At 41.3% G+C, this 25617-nt stretch overlaps 1 protein-coding gene across 1 annotated transcript in view; it reads right to left on the bottom strand.

The window, feature by feature from the left end:
• LOC149222445 (cyclase-like protein 3) overlaps positions 1 to 25617 on the bottom strand; it is a 378438-nt gene that overhangs the window by 57063 nt on the left and 295758 nt on the right. Inside the window, exon 5 of the mRNA XM_089385449.1 lies at positions 9972 to 10042. Coding sequence (XP_089241575.1) covers positions 9972 to 10042 — 71 coding nt within the window. The remainder of the gene's footprint in view (positions 1 to 9971; positions 10043 to 25617) is intronic.

Below are 25617 nucleotides of genomic sequence, written 5' to 3' on the forward strand. Positions count from 1 at the left end.
AAAACAACACACTAAGGATTGCATGGTAAAGCAAAGTAGTGTTTTTGTTTAGGACAGCACGGTTATTCCAACTCCAGCCCCTGATCCAGTAAGGAAGAGGTGAAACCAAAAGTGTTTGCTGACCCTTTTTTGGAGCCTTTTTCTTGTTATTATCCTACCAATCTATTCTAAACATGAGAAGCTACTTTAACCATCAAAAGAAATCTAAATAACAAAGCAAGATTCAAATATAAATAACAAACTTTATTCTAAGAATGCAGCAAAAACACATAAAGATAAACAAGGGAGGTACTGGGCGCTTGAGATGGGCCCAACCCCAAGAGCTACAGCCTCCTAAGAGAGATTTAGAGCTGGTGCAAAGCTGGATTCATCTTTATTGAGCAAGAAAAGAAGAGTTACATCAAAACTGTCCACAAGGAGAACTTGAAAATGAGCTGAAAGCAAAGCTAATCTATTGCCTAAAAATCGAAATACAAACTAGCTAACTTCTGCCTACAAAATGACTAACCATTGGCCAACTACTAGCTAACCAAAATGACTAACTGAAATGAGGCCCTAAGCCCTCTTATTTATACAAATTGAGGACCCAACAGTCCTCCTAAACTTTAGGGACTCGGCTACCCAAAACTTGCAGTTAATAGCAGTCCTACTTGACTTGCTTGGCTGCCCTTGCGTTGATTGATTTGGTGGCCCTTGAACTCCGAGTTGATGGTGGAGAATTCGAGGTAAGGGCCCATAAATGAAGGAGACACCTTCCTACAAATCCTCTCCCTTGTTCTCCCACGAATTTGGCTGCCAAGTGCTCATTAAAACCTTCAATTTTGTCTCCAAATTGACCAAAAAGGCTACATAAAGCACACATTAGACTTGTTGGCATAATGACTAACCCAATTCACTCTATTAGCATAAATATAATAAAAAACATGCAATAAACTAATGAGAATGGTGGATTAAGTTGAATTAGGAGGTTGAATGAGCCCAAATAATTATCCATTTTTGGGGCTCATCAATTTCCCGAAATAGTGATCTATATTACTTGCAGCCATATGCCATGACTTTCATAATAACCTATGTAAGCATACATACCTCATCTTTTCCTTTTGGTCATCCAGACTTCCTGTAGCAGTTTCATTTGAATGAAAGAACTTTATTCTTTAGACCCGCTTTCCTGTTATGTCATCATACCATCATCCCTTGAATCCCACGAGTTGGAACTCCTGATGAAAATTTTGCTTCCTTTCTAGATCGGTGAATCCTTTGATAAGGATTCCATCGAAGAACCTTGAGGATCTTTCATATCCTCACCCGGTAGATGTTTCCTTATTGACTATTGTATGATGATCCCAGCTAATGATGACCTCTACTTATTTCTATAAGTATCACTTGAGGTTTTAATGAAGTTGCCAAGAGCTCCCATTCTTTGTAAGCAATAGAACTTGTTCCAAACATCCTTTCTGCTTCCCATGTCAAGAGCTCTTACTTCCAATGCTTCTATCACGATGCTATTTTCTAATCTGATGCATCCTATCTTATTTACATTGCTTCCTATCTATAAATTACAAGTAGAAAGTACCTTCTTAGTGAAGAAGATCATCTCAGTCATAGTAGAGATATTTTTGCTTCTTCCTTCTTAAGCTTCTTTGTCTCAGGTTCTTTCACTTCCTTAGTAATATGGGCTTCTTCCCTGTCCCTCTTGCATTTAGGACAATCTCTTCTATAGTGCCCAAGTTTATGACAACCATAGCATCTTTCCTTAGCCATGTTCTTCCTTTTCTTTGGAGGATCAAACTTTCCAAATTTCCCTTTTCTTCTTATCACTGATTGATCCCTTCTATCTGATCTTCTGTTACTTTCTTTCCTCAACCTGACTTCTTCTTCCTTGCAAAGAGACCAAAAATTGATGAATGGGATAGCTTCCTCTTCCCTAGTAGATATGAGTTTACCTTGTTTATCAGTCAATGTATTTAGAATAAAGGAGATTATTTCATTATCAGATACCATCTCTCCTAGATCCTGCAATTGACCTTTTATTTGAGATGCCTTTGAGAGACATGACGATATCCATTCATCCTTTGACACCTTCAATTTATATAGATCACATTCTTGGGTGTAGGCGAATCCAAGATAGCTCGGATCTTCTCCTCATGGACCTTGACTCTATCCTCTCTAGTCACATGTCCCAGATATAACATCTCTGTCAAACCAAACTCACACTTGGACATCTTGGCATTGAACTGTTGTTCCTCCATGATGCATAAGACCTCCAAGTGCTGCAAATCCTCCCATGTCCTATTTTAAATCAAAATGTCATCGAAAAATACCAGCACAAATCTACACAACTGCTTGCGGAACACATGGTTCATACAAGACTGGAATGCAACTAGTGTGTTAGTTAGCCCAAAATGCATCACCAAAAACTCAAAATGCCCGTAATGACATCAGAATGCAGTCTTCGGGATGTCCTGCTCCCTCACCCAAATCTGATGATATCCCGAGCACAAATCTATCTTAGAGAAGTATTTAGCTCCTCTAAGCTCATCCATCAACTCATCAATGTGTAGAATCGGGTATCAGTTCTTCAGTGTCTTCTTATTCAGGGCCCTGTAATCGATGCACATGCGAAGCGTCCCATCCTTCTTCTTCACTAGCACAACTGAAGAAGTGAAGGGACTAGAACTCGATCTAATGTGCCCCAAATCCAGCAACTCCTGTATGGCTCTTTCTATCTCATCCTGATAGGCCTTGGGATGTTTGTAGGGTGTAGTGATGACTACGTGCACACCCTCCTCCAGCTCTATAGTATGCTCAAACCCTCTATTTGGTGGACGTCCTGGGGGAATGTCACTGAACACTGCCGATGCTTCTCTAGTAGTGCCAAAATGTCTGGATGTGGTTGTTGTTGCTTCCCTGTCTCAAAAATGCACAACTCTACTGCCCATGCTATGTCCCCACGCCTCAAATCGGCCTCCATCCTATGTGTTGATACTGTCTGTGGTGGATATCAGTGCATGCCCCTCAATAATACTAGTCTCCCATCTAGCCCCATGAACTACATCTCTAAATTCTTCCAAAGTGGTGACGCATCCCATAGAATATAGCCACTGGACACCCAACACCACATTGGTGTCCTGCACATCAACCACAAAGAAATTATTTGTCATCGAATAATTCCCCATAGTCAGGGTCAAGCTAGGAACATATCTAGTGCACTACATGGTCCGATCCCCTAGAACAAGCACTGAAAATCCCGCAAAAGTTGTAGTGTGTATGCCTCTCCGCTCCACCATCCAAGCATCAATAAAATTGTGGGTAGCCCCACTGTCCACCAGCACCGAAGCACGTTGTCCTTGCACTATACCCCTAATCCGTAAGGTCAAGTACTTTGGCACTCCCTGAAGTGAAGCTATGACCCCTCTTGTTGGAAAGAGAGGTCCCCCTCTAGGTGGTGGTGGTGGTGGTGCTCCTCCTCCTATACCTTGCGGCTCACTATCTCCTACATCGGCCCTTGCTCAACATCATCCTCAGGCTCGCTATCTGAAAACACCTCGATGTAGTGGGCCTTTCCCTTGGTGCATCTGTGTCCTGGTGCCCATGCTCTAGGGCCCTGGCATGTGAAACATAGTTTCCTCCTCCTGAGGTCCCTCCGAGTCTCATCATCTAACTTCCCATGCCCTGCTATCTCCCTCTATGGCTGGGGTCTGGTGTCTCTACCTCTCTGAGGGAAAACTATCTTCGTGGGTAAGGGTGCCTTAGACTTGGGGATTGCACCCCACAAGTCTCTCACTCTGCTCACTGCGTCTTGTAAGGTGGGTCTATTTGACCTAGGAAGCCCACGCAAAGGCTATTCCAAGCCCTCCACGAATAGGAAGACCCTCCTAGACTCTGATAGGTCTGGCACCATCATAGACAATCTAAAAAACTCCGCTATGTACTGCTCATCGTTGCCTATCTGCTTGAGATGTGTCAACTCCCAAAAATGTGACTCAAGGTCTCTCTACTCAAAATGCTCCAACACCTTCCTGGTAAACTCCTCGTAAGAAGTTATGTTGGCATGCCCCAACATAGCCAATCCATGAAACCACTAGTCGTGTGCATCCCCTTCCAAATGCAAAGCGGCCAACTTAATCACCTCTACCTCCAACATCTGGTTAAGGTGGACCCATCAAATGTAGGGAGGTACAATCTCTTGACCATGCACTGCAAGTCTGAGCTTTGCCATGATGAGTTGCCTGCTCCCTTGCCTCGGTTGTTATGCTTGAGCTGGAAGAAATATCTGAAATTAATTTCTTCACGAAACTCTACCCCCATGGACTGCCACTCTAGAAAGTAATCCCCCATAGGCATCTCCTCGACATCAAGTTGTTCCCCACTCCTAAGAGCCAGAAATGTAGGCATGGTGGATCTAGTTGCTCCATGGTGGATAAGGGTGTTGTTCTGAGGGATGTCATGCTCTATGTGGTGAGATGCTCCTGAACTCTCACCTCCCATAAACTCCCTGTGGTTGTCCCTAATGCGTTGTTGCCTCAATTCATCCATCACCTCCCTTTGCCCTCTCACAACATCATTCTGCCCTTTCACCAAATCATTCAAGGCACTCAAGATGCTTTTGAATGTTGTGGCCATCTCATCCTTGCTACTATCTCCCATTTCTACTATGTTTACTCCTTGCTCTAGAGCCTCTGAATCTGGGGTAATTTTCAGCTCCCACTCTCTACTCCTGTACTTGTACCTTCTGTAAGTGATGTTTTGCTTATCCTCTGGGGTCATAGAAAGAAATCCTCCCACAGTTGGCCAGATCACAGCTCTGATACCACTGTAATATCCCAAACTAGGAAATACAATGAATATCAAAAACATGCGCTAAGCTACAACAAGAAAATCCATCCATGCAAGCACAATTTTACACAAGCAGAAATAGATCAGTAAATCATAGAATAGCAACAACAAATCTAAGCCATTTTATTAAATATTTCTTGGAGCTGAATATAATGGAGTAGAATGATAGAACCTAGGCTTGCTACTGCAAGCATGCAATACCCAGGTCGATATATAAGTAAACTCCAACTGGAATAGGCCCAATCTGTCCAAGGCACTACCTAGAAAATTTACATTGCTACTATTGTTGGAGGAAAACTTTGAAATGATCCCTCAATAATGCTCCAAAAATTCTAAGAAATTAGGAGAAGGCTCCTCACACACAATCCAACAAAACCCTGAAAAATCTCAAGCTATATCCACCGGTCACTGAAGTCCCAAAAACTGTGTGTAGCCCCTCTCAGAGTGCCAGTGAGCTACAAAAATTTACCCACATTAAAATGCACAATTTTCCCAAAGGGAAACTCCTCCAAAAGCCCATGAAATTCCCTCCTCAAACTCTTGGCCAAAATCAAATCCAATATTCGGCACAACAATGTTGCTCAACCCTTGTACAGAAAATAACTAGTAAGCCAGAACGTAGGCCCAAATAAAAATAAATTCAGCCCACAAATCTCCAACACTTCCAGCCTGGAAATTTCCCAAAATCAACTCGTCCTTCTTAGAGGAAAATCTCCACAAAATAGCCAGCTCGGAAGACAACAATTGCTAGCTCCTCAAACCCTAGCGAAATCCTCCACTGCATCCTCTAGAAACTCGCACAAGCTGAAGAAATACAACAAAATCCCACACAAAATACTGAAATCTCCCCACAAATCTCTCTCCTTGAGTGGCACTCGAAGTCCCCTGAAGAAGAGCTAGAATTCTAGAAATCCCTTGTGCTAAACAACACTGGTTGACTTGGCTAAGCAGCTCAAGCAAACTCTCTAATTCTGAAAATGAAATGCCAAGATGATCCAAAAATGAGGCTCTTCCCTTCCTTTTATAATTGTTGCTCAACCATCCTTGTGGGCTCCACCAATTCGACCCCCTTGCTTGACCCCTCTTTCATGTGGTTCGATTTCTCCTAGGGAGTTCATTTTCCTTCTTAAGTGACCCCCACAACTTAACTTCACTTTAATTTTTCCTTTTTTTTCTCCTAAGTGAAACCTTATTTCTTATCAAAATTAAATTTGAGCCTCCACAACTTATTTCTCCTAAGTTTTATTTATCAAATATTATATTAATTGCCAAAATTGCAAAATTGAGAATTTCTTTAGCAAAATTATTAATTGGGGACATGACAGCCAAGGCCATCTATAGACTCGATAGACTCATTACCATGTGGAAAGACATAGGTGTACCCGACATGGGTTGGACTGGCCCCTACATTGGTGATCACCCCTACAAAAGGAAGGCTCCTCAAAAATCATGAGTCCACATATAAGCTCCCCTAAGGACCTCCAATCCTATCTAGGACAAAAGGAACCCAAAGTGAACTCAAAGGGACCAGCCATGGTTTGACCCATAGTTTTCAAAACCATTTTAAAAAACCGGTTACCGGTCTAACCGGCCGGTTAGCAAGGCCGCCGGTATAAACCGGCCAAAAAACCCGGTTGGAAAGGCCCTTTCGCCCATTTTTTGCCCTAACCGGTGAAAAACCGGCCGGTTTAGGACAGAACCGGCCGGTTTGTATCAAACCGGCCGGTTCCGTCCTAAACCGGCCGGTTTTAGGCATGCCCACCAAAACTTGCAAAAAGTGTATTCCTGATTGTGGTTTAGGGGTTTTGGGGGGAAACTAAGGGTGTTTCAACCCTAACAATGTTGGAAATTAATGGTAATGTTAAATTCTTAAAGTAAAAGTGACATTTCCTTTAATTTTTATTTTCATCCTTTTACTTAAATTTTTAACATTACCATGAAATGACTCAGGATGTTTGAGAGTGGTTTCGACCTCATTGGATTTCATATGGAGAAACTAGAATTTTAGATTTCACTAAAAATTCAGCAGACTTAATGGTTTTCAAGATTTCATGGTTTGGGGGTAAACAATAAATGCAATTAGAGCTCCAAATGATGAGCAAAACTCCTGATCTAGATCCCATTGTGTTGGACGATATTGATCCAACATCAAAATGGGTGGAGGAGACTGAAGAACCTGTGTTTGAGGTTGATTTTGATATCGACATGGCTTTAGCAGGGGTTGAAGTAGATTATGTGGTGGCATCAGAACCAGGATCAGTGGCGGCATCAAGGAAAGGCAAAGAACCAATGGAAGGCACTAGTCATGCAGGTCCACAAACTCATGCTTCCATTAGGTCCACTTCTATTGTCATTGGTGGCATTGATACTGAGGTTGCAGATCAGGCTGAGGCATCTTCAGACTCTGAACCAGATGATGTCTGTAGCTCCTGATGATGATCCTGTGTCTAGTAGTGGTTATGAACTTGATGATTGATCATGTGTACACTGTAGGCTTGTAGTAGGCCAATGGCCTCATAGCTTAAAACATTGTTTTTAGACTTTATAGGCCATTTAGAGCCTCATTTCTTATGTATTTTGCTATTTTGTCGATGATATGTATTGCACTCGGTGCCATTTTGATATATTCACCTTTACATGGTATATAAATGAGCAAACTTTGCATATTTTGTCTCTATTGGCTTGGAATCATGGTTTTACATCTTAAAAATAGTTTTGTTTCATTAAAAATTAATTATTTAATGTATTTTTTTAAAACCGGTTCGTTTAGAGCAAACCAGTCCCGGTTAGACCGGTTCCGGTCAGTAAACCGGTTCATTAGGTGGACCGGTCCGGTCACCGGTTCCGGTTTTAAAAACATTGGTTTGACCATAAGAGTGACTTAACATGACATAGGGTCTAGGATGCCCACAAGGCCTCACATGATTGTTGCATGGCTTTGAATTGTGACCTTAGGCTTACAAATGATGTTAAGAATGTTGCAGTGAATATACATGTACCCCTTCCTAAATAGGCGTAAGATGGTTCATGTGTGCAATTCCTTCATATATCCTAGGGCATTCTATCTAGAAGTAATCAAACTCATCACATCAAAAAATAGCGATTGAAATATATATACAATGTACACAAGGAGCAAGTATTCTAGGCACCCTCAATAAGAATGATGTCCAAAAGTGAAAACCATGGGAAATTTGGCATCCAAAGTGATAGGTCACTTCATCCTAATGAAGATTAATCATAATCAAACCGTTCTGAAGCACTCTTAATTTAACCGTCATACTGGTGAGCAAATTGTTAACACTCAAAACATAGGGAAACCCTAAGTTGATGAGTTTGCACTCCATGAAATGCATTAAGTGTTAAACAATTGCTAAGTCAAAACAACCCAACACTACAATGAATGAGGATGCGCCACATCCTCAAGAATTTAATCCACTAGGTACATGCTAACTCATCAATTAGACCAACACTAGTAGATTAGAACATTTCATGCCACGCTTACTAGCAACCATCATAGCACCAAATCCACCCAAAAATAGCATCATATATCAGCCAAAACACAAATGTACCCACTACCCATCAAAACATCTAGCAGTGTGTTCCTGCAAGCTTAATCCTTGTGACAAAAAATGACAAGTGTTGTGATGAAAATGACAAGTGCAAGCCTCATGCAACATGAGGAGTAAGTTGTAACACACTCTAACATGCAAGACAAATGTATTTAAATCAATCTTGATTATTATTAAGGAGAAACAGTAGAAAGCGTCCGAATGCAAGCTTTATTATCATTAAGGAGCAACATTAGACGGCATAGGAAATCAAACTTTGTTAGTATTAACAAGCAAAGGTAGACACTGGGTAGCATGGGAATTTTGGTCCAAACTAAGAACAAGTTTTACACCTGTCTCACTATATCGGCTTTTATAGCTTTAACCAAATTGTCTACCAATGCACCAACCAAGACTTCCAAATGTATTCCATCCATAGCCAGGCATATTCTAAGAGCTTGCTGAGAATGTAGGCAGAAGCAATAATAACTTAGCAAAAGGAAAATAGAATTCTCGTGCTGATAAGCCTTGCTATTTGAATGTATGCTGCCAATAAAATATTATTGCTTTTCCGAAATCTGTGCAATTGATGTTTTCTCTTATCTTCTTCCATGTGGCAATTCATCTAACATTGAACTTAGAGGCATACAAAACTAAATAATTCGTACCTCAGCTATATACAACCCAATATATCCATAAATTCCTTGCGGTGATCTTGATAGAAAAAGCTACTTTAATTTTCTATGTTTTCACCCCTGCACCAGAGGCCCTGCAATGGACCTTAGGAATGATTCTGCTCTCCCCTATCAAGATATGTTCAATCAGCATTTAAAACTTCTAGATGAAGGTGTCATTTTTCTCCTTGCATTTCCCCTACCTAGCAGATTTAATCAGCTACCAAGAAGAAATACCAGTTTTAGGACCATTTCACAGACAGTTAACTTACAAATAATCTTTTAACGAGTTTAGGGCCATTTTGCACTGCATTTTACTAGAAATTATTGGCAAGGTCTAAGTGATATAACATTGACCTTAAAATTATGATCCTTAGCAATACCACAAGGCTCAAACTTACAATCTACTGTAACAGATTTCATTTTATTAACTTGGAAATTTCTGCACATTTTCATGTACTTTAATTTACTCTAATCCAATATCTCAGACTGCGAAGTTGATATTATGTTAACTATGGACACTTTGCTAACATGGAAAAAGGCTCTATAAATCTTCAAATTTCACCCCCATTTTTTATATTCTACATTTACAGAAATGATTAAAAACACAATATTTACTATAGGATTTTTATATTAGTTCTATGGCCAGATAGCCATATGCTTATTACCTTTATTAACCTCACTAGTGTTTGCTTCTTTTGATTTCCTTCTAAACATGTTCATCTATAGAACTTCTTAGGAAAACTAAATTTATCCAGTCTGATGCTCTCTTATGCTCTATTGAATGGAGTGATTAACAAACATTTCTCAAACAATATATAAACAGCATACTTGAAAAAAAAATAAAGGACATATATGAACTATTTACTGTCCTATTTTCTGCACGGGGCATAAAGAGAGAAAGAGAGACTACCTTGTTTGCTAAAAACACATAATGAGATTGAGCAAGATTATCAAATGCAGCAGCAGAGAGATAGTCAACTCCTGTATAAGAAGAAAAAACATTATAAGGATGTAAGAATTTGACCCACTTAAACAATTGTTACCACAAAAAGGACAAAAAGCACAAGATGTGAGCACCACATGAAAAATATTTGCTTGTATATGACACCTCATTAATGAAAATATAAAAATCATCAGTGTTGCAAATATCTCTGATTTCTCCCAATATTTCTGTTTTTTTCTTAATTTTTCAGGTTGCTTATGCTTCTGATATTTTCTTAGCTTTTCAGATCCAAGTTTATGCTTGTAGATATTTTCTGATAATTTTCAATATTTTCCCCAATAATTCCAATTAATTTATTTCTGGAACCTTGGTGACAGACTCCCAAAAATTATATTTGCAACAATGGAATTTATTTATTGCTTTTTAAAAACATTTTAGTGTTTCCATAGGTTAATTTCTCTGAGCCCCTGGGGTGTAGATCACTTAGAAAATGTAATGTCTGCATTTTCAGTTTCCTCTATGGTACAGCCAGGATGGATTTCCAGCGTATGTGATGGTCAGGCCACAGGAGCAGAATTACATCATCAGAGGTCCCGGAGGGATTTTGAGGGATTTTTATGGCATCCAACAGCATTCGCTTGGCATATTCATCATCGGGAGCAGTTCCGCACAGCTTGATTTTGGTATCATTGCTTTCTGATAATTCCAGTGTTCCATGGGGACTCGCCCCCCCTAGGGGTCGAGTTTCCTAGCTCCCCCACGCACCGGGGACTTGGGGATGAGAGGGGGTCGTTTCCCCACGCTCCCAAAAAACAGGGTACGCAGGGGGACGTGCCAAGGGATCGTTTGAAAAAGGGGAAGAGGGGGGTCGTGGGGGGTTGAGGGGGGTCTAATTTTTATAAATGATTTTTTTTAATCATAAATTTAATTTTTGTTTATCGCAAGGGTTTCATTTAAGTGTATTTGGCATTTGCTGCCCTCCCTCCCTCACTCCATTCGCAACGGACACCATCACGCCACCGAGCAGCACTCCTCGTCGCCATCCCATCACCATCATTGCTGGTCCGCTTAAGAGCTGAAGCCATGCTGCACCATCGCCATCGTTGCTGGTCCACTGGAACGCTGAAGCCACGCTGCAGCCTGCACTTCAAACACCGTGGACGCCTGTCACCTGAACCGTCCGCTGACGCTGGTCCGCTGAATGCTGAAGCACCGTGCTGACTGCTGCCTCTCCATCCCCCATCGACAGTCCTGAGTCAAGCTGTAGCCTGTAACGGTAAGTACCCACAGTCCACTGCTGTTTTTAAAATTTTTCCATTTTTTTTGTAATTTTCAGTCCTGTAGCTGCGTTTTTTTTTCAATTTTTTCTAAAAACTTGACTGTTTTTAAAAAAATGAAACTTGACTGTTTTTTTCATTTTTTTGTAAATTTTATTTTTTTGTAAATTTTTTAGAAATTAGTTTTGACTGTGTATTAATTTTAGGCTGCGTTTTTTTTTTCATTTTTTTTTAAACTTGACTGTGTTTTTAAAAAAAAATTGAAACTTGACTTTTTTTTCACTTTTTTTTTTCTGTAAATTTTAATTTTTTTTAATTTTTTAGTTTTGACTGTGTATTAATTTTAATTTTTTTCTTGTAAATTGAAAAAAAAAAAAAAAAAAAAAAAATCAGTGTTCAATGTGTGTGCTGTAGCCTGTTAGTATTAGTCAGCCTGTGTAATGTTTTTAAATTTTTTTATTTTCATTACAGGCTGCAACCTACATTTTGATTTGTCATTCAACTTACAAAGTTACAACTATGAGTCAGAGTCAGACTTCTTCTGGGAACAGTGAGAACAGTGACAACAGCTACAGTGGTAGTGAGCCACAAGATGCACAAGAAGAAGTTGAAAGTGGTCACAGGGGGGCAAGAAACCAGAATAGGCATGGTGTAGATTCTAGAGGCCCACCAAGAGAGCTGGAAAAATTTGCAAAGGGGACATTTAATCCTCTAAAACCACTTCTAATCTATGCAACCAGACTGCCGAAAAAGAATCCAAAAGTTGGTGGTGGCTCACGTGATTGGGTCTGCAATATTTGTGGGCATCACTTTGTTGGCAGCTATACCAGGGTGAAGCAACACATTTTGGCTATTACAGGTAAAGGAGTCAATATGTGTCCCTCAAAGAACTTGAATTCAGCTCAAAGAGAGCAACTTTGGAGGCTAGAAAGGGCAGCCACTGGAAAAGGATTGTTTTCTAGCAGACATGTTGATCCATCCACAAATATTCCTCCATCTAGTGCTTCATCAAAAAAGACAAAGGTTTCTACTGGTGCATCTCGTTCTTGTGCAATGGGTGGTACAGTGTCTAGGATGTACAACATTCTAGATCGAGATGACATAGATGATGCAATTGGCAAATTTCTTTTTGCCAATGGAATTCCCTTCCATGTTGTTCGTTCTCCTTATTACAAGGAAATGGTCCAAGCAATTGCAAGAATAGGGCCTTCATATGTACCACCCGGAGAACATAAACTACGAACAACAATTTTAGATAGACAAGTGTCTAAAATTAATGTGCAAAAAGAGAGAATGAGACAAACATGGTTGAGGTTTGGTTGCTCTATTGTTATGGATGGATGGACTGACATCCGAAAACGCCCACTAATCAACATCATAGTGACATCTTTAGAAGGTCTATTCTTTCTTAAAGCTGTTGATTGTTCTGGAAAGCGCAAGGATGCATCTTTCCAATTTGAGCTTCTTCGAGAAGCTATAGAGGATGTTGGGCCTGATAGTGTGGTGCAGGTTGTGATAAATGCAGCAGCAGTTTGTAGATCAACTGGGTTATTGATTCAAAACAGGTATCAACATATTTTTTGGACTCCTTGTTGTATGCATGCACTCAATAATGCACTGAAGGACATTGGCAAGATTCAGTGGATATCAGACTTGGTGATAGCGAAAAGAGATGTGCAGATGTTTATCTGCAACCACCACACCTCCTTGGCTATGTACAGGGCTCACACAAGAAAGGAATTCCTCAAGTCCACTGATACTAGATATGCTAGCTATTTTCTCTTATTGGAGAGGATGCTAGAGGTACAAGCACCTCTAAAATCCTTGGTTGTGAGTTCAGAGTGGGGAAGGTGGTCAAAATCAAAGACAGACATAGGGAAGAAGGTCAGGCTTCAGGTGTTGGACAATGATTGGTGGGCAGATTGTTCTTATTTGGTGTCATTCTTGGGCCCTATTGTGGAGGTCATTCGTTACACTGATTTAGATGCTCCTAGTCTTGGAGAAATGTATGAGACCTTTGATAGCATGTTGGGTCATGTGAAGGTAGCCATTCAACAAAGGGAGCCCTCATTAGAGTTCTATACATCCCAAATTCGACCCATCATTCAGCATAGGTGGGATCACATGAACACACCTTTGCACATGGCAGCATATGCATTAAACCCAAAATGGTATGTTGAGAGACCTGGGAGGGTGCCTCCTATTGATGATCCTGAGGTAAAGAATGGCTTCCTAGATGCAATTGCAAAGATGTACAATGAGGAGGAGGGGGCAAGATTTTGAAGACAGTTTGTTCAGTTTGCATCTCTTAGTGGCCCCTTCAACACATGTGGTGCTCGGGCAGATCGCATAGATCTAGCCCAAGATGACCCGATTGGTTGGTGGAGGATGCATGGGGATGGTGCTCCAGAGCTCAAAGATCTAGCTATGCATTTGTTGTCCCAGATTGCAGTTCCTCTACAGCAGAAAGGAATTCGTCCACATATAGCTTCATCCACTCTATCAAGAGGAACAAGCTTACCTCTAAAAGAGCGGAGAAGTTAGTTGTTGTGCACAGTGCCCTACGTCTTGAGCATAGGAAGACACCTGAGTATTTGAAGGGACCAGCAACACGATGGGATGTTGATCCAGAGGATGATGCACAGGTAGATATGGAGGAGAGACTTGATGAAAGACAGATGGGGTTGGTTGGTGTGCCACTTAGCATGTTTGAGAATGTTAGTGATTTAGATTCAAATGGTGATATGGTTGATCTTTATTTATTCATGCAGCAGTTGGATGCAGAGACTAGCGGGGCATTACCTTGAGGCTTGAGCAAAATTATGCTCGTTTATCATTTGATATGTTGATGTTCTTATGTTATTCTGATTCTATAAAATTTTGACTCTTGATGTATCACACTTGAATTGTATAATTCTATAAAATTTTGACTCTTGATGTATCAAACTTGACTTTTATAATTTTATGTCAATATTCACTGTTCAGTATTCAATGTTTATCGTAGGAAGTGGAACATCAATATGGTTTAATCATAATGTATGATGTATGATTATTAATTAGAATTTTAAATTTATATGATAATGGTATTCATATCAATGATCATGCTTTGCAGCTTTTCAATTCAAACCCAATTGTCATAGTGGACTCAATTTATAAATTATATTTTATATTTATAAGTTTTTAAGACCCTAACGTCCCCCCACATTTCCTAAAAATTGGTGGGGAGCTTTTACATACGCCGCTCCTGTGTATCCTCGCTCCCTCGCCCCCTCATCCCAGAACCTTGGTGGAACATTGGATAATTCTTGTAAAACATGGTTATTATTGAACATAACTTGATTAGTTACGCTTAAGGTGGCATTCCGAGAGGAACATTTGACGGAACATCTTAGTGTAATACCTCATTGGAATGGAACGAGAAGATCTACGGGATGAGATGTTGGGAAGTAACTTCTAGTGGCCAAAGAAAATATGGTGGGCGATTTACCATTTTCCCATATTAAAAGTGACTTTAATTAGTCACTTAATTAAAAAGGGAAAAGATTAATTAAGGGGAAAAGGCCAAAAGTGACTTAAATAAATTAAAAAGTCACTTAAGATAGAGTCAAGGAAGAGCTTCTAGAATAACAATAAAATGATAAAGTAAAATACTTCTAGAAGATTGGAGATCTATCTATTGGGTCTTTAAAAGGAGGAGGAGGAGATCATTTGGGACATCTTGGTTTTGAGCATTTGTCTTGGTGTGGATTGGAGAATTTAGTTTTCTGCTTTAGCAGCCCCAAGATGAAAGCCCTCGTGTGATTTAGTGAGAGTGGGAAAGAACCCATCTCTCCCCTTGGTGAATTCATCCAGATTTCATAGGTGCTTTCATCAAATCTGTTGCTATAGAGGTCGATGCAACATTGTTATAGATCTATTTGGGGCCATCATCTCAGCCATATTCCTATTCCTTGTACCAACCTATTTACATATTAATAAAATAATGTTGGGTTCATCTGCATGATTATCTTGTCTATTCTTCAGTTGCAGATTATATTTCTTATTTTTGTAGTTAATTTTGTGGTTCAGTTAGTGCAAATTAATTGTAAAATTGATGATGTGAATTTTTGAAGCAACTTTATAATTTGGTATATTACAAAAAAACATATTACGATGTAAAGATTATCAGATCCTTGGTTCAAACCAATGTTCCACGGGAACTCACCCCCCCCCCTAGGGGTCGAGTTTCCTAGCTCCCCCACGCTCCGTGGACTTGGGGATGAGAGGGGGTTGTTTCCCCACGCTCCCAAAAAACAGGGTACGCAGGGGGACGTGCCAGGGGGTCGTTTCCTTTTGTTGAGGGGTCGTTTCCGAAAAAGGGGTCGTGGGGGGTTGAGGGGGGTCTGATTTTTGTAAATGAATTTTTTTTTAATCATAAATTTAATTTTTGTTTATCGCAAGGGTTTCATTTAACTTTTAAGTGTGTTTGGCATTTGTTGCCCTCCCTCCCTCACTCCATTCGCAACGGACACCATCACGCCGCCGAGCAGCACTCCTCGTCGCCATCGTTGCTGGTCCGCTTAAGCACTGAAGCCATGCTGCACCGTCGCCATTGTTGCTGGTCCGCTGGAAGGCTGAAGCCACGCTGCAGCCTGCACTTCAAACACCGTGGACACTTGTCACCTGAACCATCTGCTGACGTTGGTTTGCTGAACGCTGAAGCACCATGCTCATTGCTGCCTCTCCATCCCCCATCGACAACAGTCTTGAGTCAAGTTGTAGCCTGTAACGGTAAGAACCCACAATCCACTGTTGTTTTTAATTTTTTTCCATTTTTTTGTAATTCTCAGTCCTGTAGCTGCAATTTTTTTTTTCACCTTTTTTTAAAACTTGACTATGTTTTAAAAAAAATTGAAACTTGAGTGTTTTTTTCATTTTTTTTTGTAAAATTTTATTTTTTTATTTTTTAGAAATTAGTTTTGACTATGTATTAATTTTAGGCTATGTTTTTTTTCATTTTTTTTTGTAAATTTTAATTTTTTTAATTTTTTAGTTTTGATTGTGTATTAATTTTAATTTTTTTCTTGTAAATTAAAAAAAAAAAAAAATCAGTGTTCAATGTGTGTGCTGTAGCCTGTTAGTATTAGTCAGCCTGTGTAATGTTTTAAATTTTTTTTATTTTCATTACAGGTTAGGTTGCAACCTACATTTGGATTTGTCATTCAACTTACAAAGTTAAAAATATGAGTCTGAGTCAGACTTCTTTTGGGAACAGTGAGAGTAGTGACAACATCTACAGTGGTAGTGAGCCACAAGATGCACAAGAAGAAGTTGAAAGCGGTCACAGGGGGGCAAGAAACCAAAATAGGCATGGTGTAGATTCTGGAGGCCCACCAAGAGAGCTGGAAAAATTTGCAAAGGGGACATTTAATCCTCTAAAACCACTTCTAATCTATGCAACCAGACTATCGAAAAAGAATCCAAAAGTTGGTGGTGGCTCACGTGATTGGGTCTGCAATATTTGTGGACATCACTTTGTTGGCAGCTATACCAGGGTGAAGCAACACATTTTGGCTATTACAGATAAAGGAGTCAATATGTGTCCCTCAAAGAACCTGAATTCAGCTCAAAGAGAGCAACTTCGGAGGCTAAAAAGGACAACCAACGGAAAAGGATTGTTTTCTAGCAGACATGTTGATCCATCCACAAATATTCCTCCACCCAGTGCTTCATCAAAAAAGACAAAGGTTCCACTAGTGCATCTCGTTCTTGTGCAATGGGTGGTAAAGTGTCTGGGATGTACAACATTCTAGATCGAGATGACACAGATGATGCAATTGGCAAATTTATTTTTGCCAATGGAATTCCCTTCCATGTTGTTCATTCTCCTTATTACAAGGAAATGGTCCAAGCAATTGCAAGAATAGGGCCTTCATATGTACCACCTGGAGAACATAAACTACGAACAACAATTTTAGATAGATAAGTCTCCAAAATTAATGTGCAAAAAGAGAAAATGAGACAAACATGGTTGAGGTTTGCTTGCTCTACTGTTATGGATGGATGCACTGACATCCGAGAACGCCCACTAATCAATATCATAGTGACATCTTTAGAAGGTCCATTCTTTCTTAAAGCTGTTGATTGTTCTGGAAAGTGCAAGGATGCATCTTTCCAATTTGAGCTTCTTCGAGAAGCTATAGAGGATGTTGGGCCTGATAGTGTGGTGCAGGTTGTGACAGATGCAACAGCAGTTTGTAGATCAGCTGGGTTATTGATTCAAAATAGGTATCAACATATTTTTTGGACTCCTTGTTGTGTGCATGCACTCAATAATGCACTGAAGGACATTGGCAAGATTCAGTGGATATCAGACTTGGTGACAGCTGCAAGAGATGTGCAGATGTTTATCTGCAACCACCACACCTCCTTGGCTATGTACAAGGCTCACACGAGGAAGGAATTCCTCAAGCCCACTGATACTAGATATGCTAGCTATTTTCTCTTATTGGAGAGGATGCTAGAGGTACAAGCACCTCTACAATCCTTGGTTGTGAGTTTAGAGTGGGGAAGGTGGTCAGAATCAAAGACAGACATGGGGAAGAAGGTCAGGCTTCAAGTGTTGGACAATGATTGGCAGGCAGATTGTTCTTATTTGGTTTCATTCTTGGGCCCTATTGTGGAGGTCACTCGTTACACTGATTTAGATGCTCCTAGTCTTGGAGAAATCTATGAGACCTTTGATAGCATGTTGGGTCGTGTGAAGGTAGCCATTCAGCAGAGGGAGCCCTCATTAGAGTTCTATACATCCCATATTCGACCCATCATTCAGCGTAGGTGGGATCACATGAACACACTTTTGCACATGGTATGTTGAGAGACCCAAAATGATATGTTGAGAGACCTGGGAGGGTGCCTCTTATTGATGATCCTGAGGTAAAAAATGGCTTCCTAGATACAATTGCAATGATGTACAATGAGGAGGAGGGGGCAAGATTTCAAAGACAGTTTGTTCAGTTTGCATCTCTTAGTGGCCCCTTCAACACATGTGGTGCTCGGGCAAATCACATAGATCTAGCCCAAGATGACCCGATTGGTTGGTGGAGGATGCATGGGGATGGTGCTCCAGAGCTCAAAGATCTAGCTATGCGTTTGTTGTCTCAGATTGCTAGTTCCTCTGCAGCAGAGAGGAATTGGTCCACATATAGCTTCATCCACTCTATCAAGAGGAACAAGCTTACCTCTAAAAGAGCGGAGAAGTTAGTTGCTGTGCACAGTGCCCTACGTCTTGAGCATAGGAAGACACCTAAGTATTTGAAGGGACCAGCAACACGATGGGATGTTGATCCAAAGGATGATGCACAGGTAGATATGGAGGAGAGACTTGATGAGAGACAGATGGGGTTGGTTGGTGTGCCACTTAGCATGTTTGAGAATGCTAGTGATTCAGATTCAGATGGTGATATGGTTGATCCTGATTTATTCATGCAGCAGTTGGATGCAAAGACTAGCGGGGCATTACCTTGAGGCTTGAGCAAAATTATGCTCGTTTATCTTTTGATATGTTGATGTTCTTAAGTTATTCTGATTCTATAAAATTTTAACTCTTGATGTATCAAACTTGACTTTTATAATTTTAAGTCAATATTCATTGTTCAGTATTCAATGTTCATAGTAGGAAGTGGAACATCAATATGGTTTAATCATAATGTATGATGTATGATTATAAATTAGAATTTTAAATTTATATGATAATGATATTCATATCAATGATCATGCTTTGCAGCTTTTCAATTCAAACCCAATTGTCATAGTGGACTCAATTTATAAATTATATTTTATATTTATAAGTTTTTAAGACCCTGATGTCCCCCCACATTTCCTAAAAATTGGTGGGGAGCTTTTGCATAGGCCGCTCCCACGTATCCTCACTCCCTCGCCCCCTTGTCCTAGAACCTTGGTGGAAGATTGGTTCAAACCCCAACTTACCTGTATCCACATTCGGGGTGGGCGTGTACACCTAGTGCTTATAATGGTAATAGATGGAATGATGACGACACCTCAGGTTTTGTAGCAGTGATGACTCTCTGCACATGTAAACATGGATTTGAATTCGAGTCTTTTGTCTGATGACTTTGTAGGAGGGGAACAATTTTAGGGAACACTTGGATGATAAGACAAATAAGAATAGAAAGTTGGTGAACTATTTGTCTTACAGGCCTCTCGATGTTGGAGATTTGGAGAATTAGATATATCAAGCAGCTAAACATTCCAAGAAGAGGTGGTATCTTAAGCACTATTATAACACTTAAATACAACCAGCATAGCTCATCACAAAAAGGAAAAATAAGGAACCTAATAACTTCTCAAAAAACTTCCACAACACTCTCTACTTGTTGTAAATCAACCCATAAGGAAATCTTTGAATATTACCAAGGTGCAACTAACTCCCTTGAAGTGAGAAGAACATGGTCTACTTTGATTGGAAAAGTTGTGTAGTGAACTCCTTCAACTACATGAACCTGAATCGACTACCATGGTTTACCGAACCAACTAGTGGAATACCTTGTTGATTGTTTGATCGACTGCTTAGTCAACTCTCATAGTCCACTATCTACTATCAATTAACAAACTCCAAAAGATCCAATGATATGATGTGTTGCACTCAAATTGTCAAAGTTTCGGGGAAGCGGAAGTACCAACTTCTTCAACAAGGATTAGATCACATATCAACAGTCCATGTGTCATGGCCATCCCATTCTACAAGTTATATATTGTAAATGATCTTAGTAAAACCTTGAGTCTATGTAACAACCTAGGTAAGCCTATAATTTGATGATGAATTCCATCCTAGGAGGTTTTTTAACCTCACTGATTACCTATGCTTTTCGACACGACTAATCAGAAGAGTTTTTTCCCTCCAGCTTAAACCCCTAAAGCTAGGGTGAAATTTTATTGCCAAATTATCAGGTGAGTGTTGATTTGGAGTAGCATCGGATGTGCTCTAGCCACAAAATTTGGTGGCGAGGTTGGGGCACATGAAATCTCCACTACCCATAAAGGGTATGGGCAGATTCTAAACAGTGCAAGAGATATTAAAATAATTAATATTTTTAATGGAGTCCCCACGTCTAAACTTAGGGAAAATAAAATATTAATGTGTATTAATATGAAACTCTTTTAGAATGGTCCAAAAGACATGGATCAAGCCAGATTTAATCTTAGTCGTTGATTAGGGACTTAATCTCGGTTGTTGATATGTCAACATGAAAAGTATAAGAGGAGGCTTAAGGGTCACTTGGAGAATACACCAGAGTGATCAGTCATTCTATTCTCTAGAGCGAGATTTGCTAAGAGAGATAGAATTAGTGATCGAGAGATGCAACTGAGGGGCATTTGAGTATAGAGTGACAGAGAGGCAAAGATAGTGTCGGGAGAGCAACGCAGTAGTCGGGGAGAGTGACACAAAGGTAGCCAGGGCTCACACAGGGCCATGCAGACGCAGTCGGGAGCTGCGCAGAGCCTCAGAGAGGCTAGCATTGCTGATGCAGAGGGCCAGAGGGCTGACGAAGGGCTTCCTAAGGCTGACACAGACCCATCCGGGGTGACGTAGGGCCAGTGATGGGCAGAGAGGGGTTGACGCAGTCCAAAGAGAGGCTGATGCTGGGGTTTCTGGGGCATATTTGTGCTGAGTAGCTGTCGGAAGGATTATCTAGGGTTTCAACCAGGAGATTTGTCAGAAACTGAGAGGTATTACTGCCAAGGAAATTCTCTATTGGGTAGGCTAGTTTCGGCACCCAGATTGTACTCTGATATTGCTTAATAAGAAAACCCTCAGATAGCTGCACCAGTTTTCCCACATTGGGTTTTTCCGGGGACATTACTCCAAAAATAATGGTGTCATATGGTGTGATTGTTTCTGTTTCCTTTAGTTGCTGATCTGTAATATGTTGAGCATGCACTAGTGTTTATTTTCAGTATGTACATTGTAAATAACTTGTTAAGTAAAGTAACAAGTAGGTAGGAATAAATCAGATAAAGTGCATGGAGGGTTTCTAACTAAGTAAACTTAGAAACTTCAACATGGTATCAGAGCGTGATTGCACATCACAGGAGGACTAAGGACATCAACCGAGTGGAGCAATAACAGCAGAAAACAGTTGTCCTGAGGTGACAGAAGTTGTTTTTAGAAAAGCAGCAACAAGGGAAGGGTGACGCAGTACCTACGTCATCAAGGGTGAGCCGAGAAGAGGCAGCGTAGAAGCTAAAGAAGGCAAAAGGAGCCTCACACAGAGCCACGCAGTAGCTGGGAAGGCTGACGCAGTGGGCTGAGGAGGCTGGGTTGCTGGTGCCAGGATTGTGCAAAGCCTAGGAGCTCCCACCTTTAGGTTGCTGGGGTTTAGAAGGCTGTGGGAATATTGCAAAGTGGAGCTGGTGAGGTATTGTAGTCAGAACAGTACCTGACAGAGCAAGGCCAGAGGAGTTGCTATCGAGGGTTTCTAGTCGAGGAACTCGGATCAGTGGTGCGGTTGCACAAGACGATCAAAGTAGGAGGCATCTCGACAACGATAGAAGGATTTCCAGGAGGGAAATCAGGACTCAGAGGGAGTCCAGAAGAGAACTTCCAGGAGGGAAGTAGAGAAGTATCATGGCACAACACAAAGTAAGAGACCAGGATAGACTGGACGGAGCGTCGAACTTCACAATCTGGAAGGGCAGAATCTTATCCGTACTTGACAGAAATCGTGTTAAGAGCTTTGTCTTGAAGGTAATAGCTATCCTAGTCGACCCCAATGATAACGACAAGTACGAGGAGGCAATGGCGAGGGCCAAAAGCATCATCCTTGATGGGGTCAAGGATCATGCAGTACCACACATAGCCGAGAAGGAAATGGCATTTGAGATGTGGGAGGCTCTCAAGAAGTTGTACTAGCATACTTCTATGCAGAGAAGAATGCTACTTGAGAATCAATTGAGTTCGTATCAGATGAAGAAGGGAGAACCAATTGACACCTTCCTTAGAGGACTAAATGAGATCCAAGATCAGTTGACTGCTATAGAAGCAACAATGGATCAGGAGTTGATGGTGAGGACAGCCCTGAATGCTGTCTCAGAAGATTCAGAAGTATTTGTCCAGCATATACTAGGCAGAGGGACTCTCCCACCTTGGGACGAGATGTGGGCAGGTCTTCGCCAAGAAGAGATCAAACAGCAGTTGAAGATGGGTAGCAGCAGCAAGGGGATCAAAGTCAAATAGGAGGAGGAATATGTTTCTCTAGCATCTGAGGGAAAGCAGGAAAAGCGGAAGAAGAAGGATCTCTCCAAGATCAAGTGCTTCCACTGTGGTGAGCTAGGTCATTATGCGACCCAATGTCTAAAGAAGAAGAGTAAGGGAGAGTCTTCCGAGACTAAGGCAGCGCCAACACGGGCAGAGAAGGAAGTCTTCACAGACGATGACTGTGCCATGAGTGCACACGCACCACTTGAGCGGAAGTGAGGAGACATCGAGCTGTAGTCAGGCGGACTACAAGCGATGAGGGGCAAGATCCTCGAGGTACCCAGCCTCTTGGATTAGACCTTGCTACGGGAGCCCCGAAGAGGAGTAGCAGGACTGGCTGAGTCAAGTAGAGATGGATGCGGATGGAGCGGCAGAAAGAGCTACAATGCAGGAGTCCCAAGACAGCGCAAGGCTACCACACTACAACAGTGTGAGAGGCACAGGGGTGTTGCGCTAGTGTACGCTGGCACAGAGAGGTGTGCAACGGTGCGAGATGCAGGGAGTTGTTGCAACAACACAGAGATCAGAGAGGGAGCACTTGTCAGAGGTAGAGGGAGCTTCAACATCAGTGGGTGTCTATAGCCCCACAGGGAGGTCAGATTGGGAGATCAGTTACTTACTTCTCAATAACTGAGTTGCAGTGCAGCAGTGGGTAGCACGATGCAGCATGATGAGAGGTGTAGTGTGGATGCAGTGCTCGGAGAAAGGACAAGCAGCAGCATGGATGCAGTGCTCAGAGAAAGGACAAGCAGCAGCACGGATGCAGAGGGAGCTGTCGTACAGACGCAGCAGTGGTAGTGGCCGAACCATGGGCAGCAGTACAGGATGCATCGGTGCAGAGGATGTTGGGCAGGAAGCCCTAGCATCAGCACAGGTGCCGATGCTAGATGATCAAAGTAATACTCAGTGAGGAGTATTGCTAGAGCACAGTTCTCACTAAGAGGGAGTGTGGATTTGGGGTAGCATCGGATGTTCCCTAGCCACGAAATTTGGTGGAAAGGTTGGGGCACATGAGATCTCCAATACCCAGAAAGGGTTTGGGCAGATTCTAACCAGTTCAGGAGATATTAAAATAATTAATATTTTTAATGAAGTCCCTAAGTCTAAACTTAAGGAAAATAAAATATTAATGTGTATTAATATGAAACTCTGTTAGAATGGTCCAAAAAACATGGATCAAGCCAGATCTAATCTTAGCCGTTGATTAGGGACTTAATATCGGCTGTTGATATGTCAACAGGAAAAGTATAAGAGGAGGCTTGAGGGTCACTTGGAAAATACACCAGAGTGATCAGTCATTCTATTCTCTAGAGCGGGGTTTGCTAAGAGAGATAGAATTAGTGATCGAGAGATGCAGCTGAGGGGCATTTGAGTACAGAGAGGCAGAGAGGTAGAGATAGTGTCGGGAGAGCACCACAGTAGCCGAGGAGAGTGATGCAGAACCAACCAGGGCTCACGCAGGGCCATACAGAGGCAACCGGGAGCTGCGCAGAGCCTCAAAGAGGCCAGCATTGCTGACGCAAAGGGCCAAAGGGCTGACACAGGGCTTCCTAAGGCTAACGCAAACCCATCCGAGTGACGCAGGGCCAGCGCTGGGCAGAGAGGGGCTGACGCAGTCCAGAGAGAGTCTGACGCTAGAGTTTCTAGGGCAGATTTGTGCTGAGTAGCTGCCAGAAGGATTATCCAGGATTTCAGCCAGGAGATTTGTCAGAAATTGAGAGGTATTACTGCCAAGGAAATTCTTTGTTGGGTAGGCCAGTTTCGGCACCCAGATTGTACTCTGATATTGCTTAATAAGAAAACCCTCAGATAGCTGCACTGGTTTTCCCACATTGGGTTTTTCCGGGGACATTAGTCCAAAAATAATGGTTTCATATCGTGTGATTGTTTCTGTTTCCTTTAGTTGTTGATTTGTAATATGTTGAGCATGCACTAGTGTTTATTTTCAGTATTTACATTGTAAATAACTTGTTAAGTAAAGTAACAAGTAGGTAGGAATAAATCAGATAAAGTGCATGGACGGTTTCTAACTAAGTAAACTTAGAAACTTCAACAGTAAGTCCTAGTGTTTTGCTCGAATCTAATGTAAAAGTGGTTTGTGAATAATTTAAGCTAATTAGCTTAATTATTTTATTATAAATCACTTGGTTTACTAGATCATATTGTGTCGCAGATGAGTTATGTGTCTTGAGGGTGTAAGACGAATGTGTATTTCCTCTTTGAGTCTTGTAAATGAAAAATCATGTGTGTTGAAATTTCTAAGTCTAACACGTTAGAAATTATTCCTGCAATATCTAGTTTATTTTACCTACTTTTTTATTCCTTAACATGTTATTTAACCATATAAATACTGAAAATAAACACAAATGCAGTCTCAACTCATCTACATATCATCAACTGAAATAACAGACAAACACACAAGGGACACCGTTATTTTTGGACAATCATCCTCGAAAAAACCCAACTTGGGAAAACCGGTGCAGCAGTTCTGAGGGTTTTATTATTAAGCAACTTTCTTGAGTACAACTAGGGTGCCAAACTGGCTCACCCAACAGAGATATCTATCTGGCAGTAATACCTCTCTTCAGAAACAGATATTTAGCAAGTCTTCCCCACAAAAAACCTTCCAACACTTCTGTGAGGCTCAGCGTCAGCCCTTCTGGCCTCTGCGTAGCTCTGAAACCCCTTGCGTCAGCGTTTTGCTGTTCTGCACTGGCTCTCTGGCCTTTTGCGTCACCCACACAGGCCGTGCTAGCCTCTGCGCAGTCTCTATGGCCCTCTGCGTGGCTCCTGTTGGCTCTGCGTAGCCTCCTCAATCAATGCAATGGCCCTCCGGCACTATCTCTGCCTCTCTGTTATGCACTCACTGCCCCTTGTAACTTAGATCACTTGTTCGAATTTTCTCAGCAAACCCTGCTCCAGAAAATCGAACTGACTGATCAATCTTGGTGTATCTCCAACTGACCCTCAAGCCTCCTCTTTAAGTTTCCCTGTTGAGACTTCAACGACCGAGATTAAATCTCTAATCAACGGCTAAGATTATATTTGGCTTGATCCATGTCTTTTAGAACATTCTCAC

The sequence above is a fragment of the Pinus tabuliformis genome, chromosome Q (genome assembly GCF_031772625.1).
Source record: "Pinus tabuliformis cultivar Carrire ecotype Pingquan chromosome Q, CPIR1, whole genome shotgun sequence".
Classification (NCBI taxonomy): Eukaryota; Viridiplantae; Streptophyta; class Pinopsida; order Pinales; family Pinaceae; genus Pinus; species Pinus tabuliformis.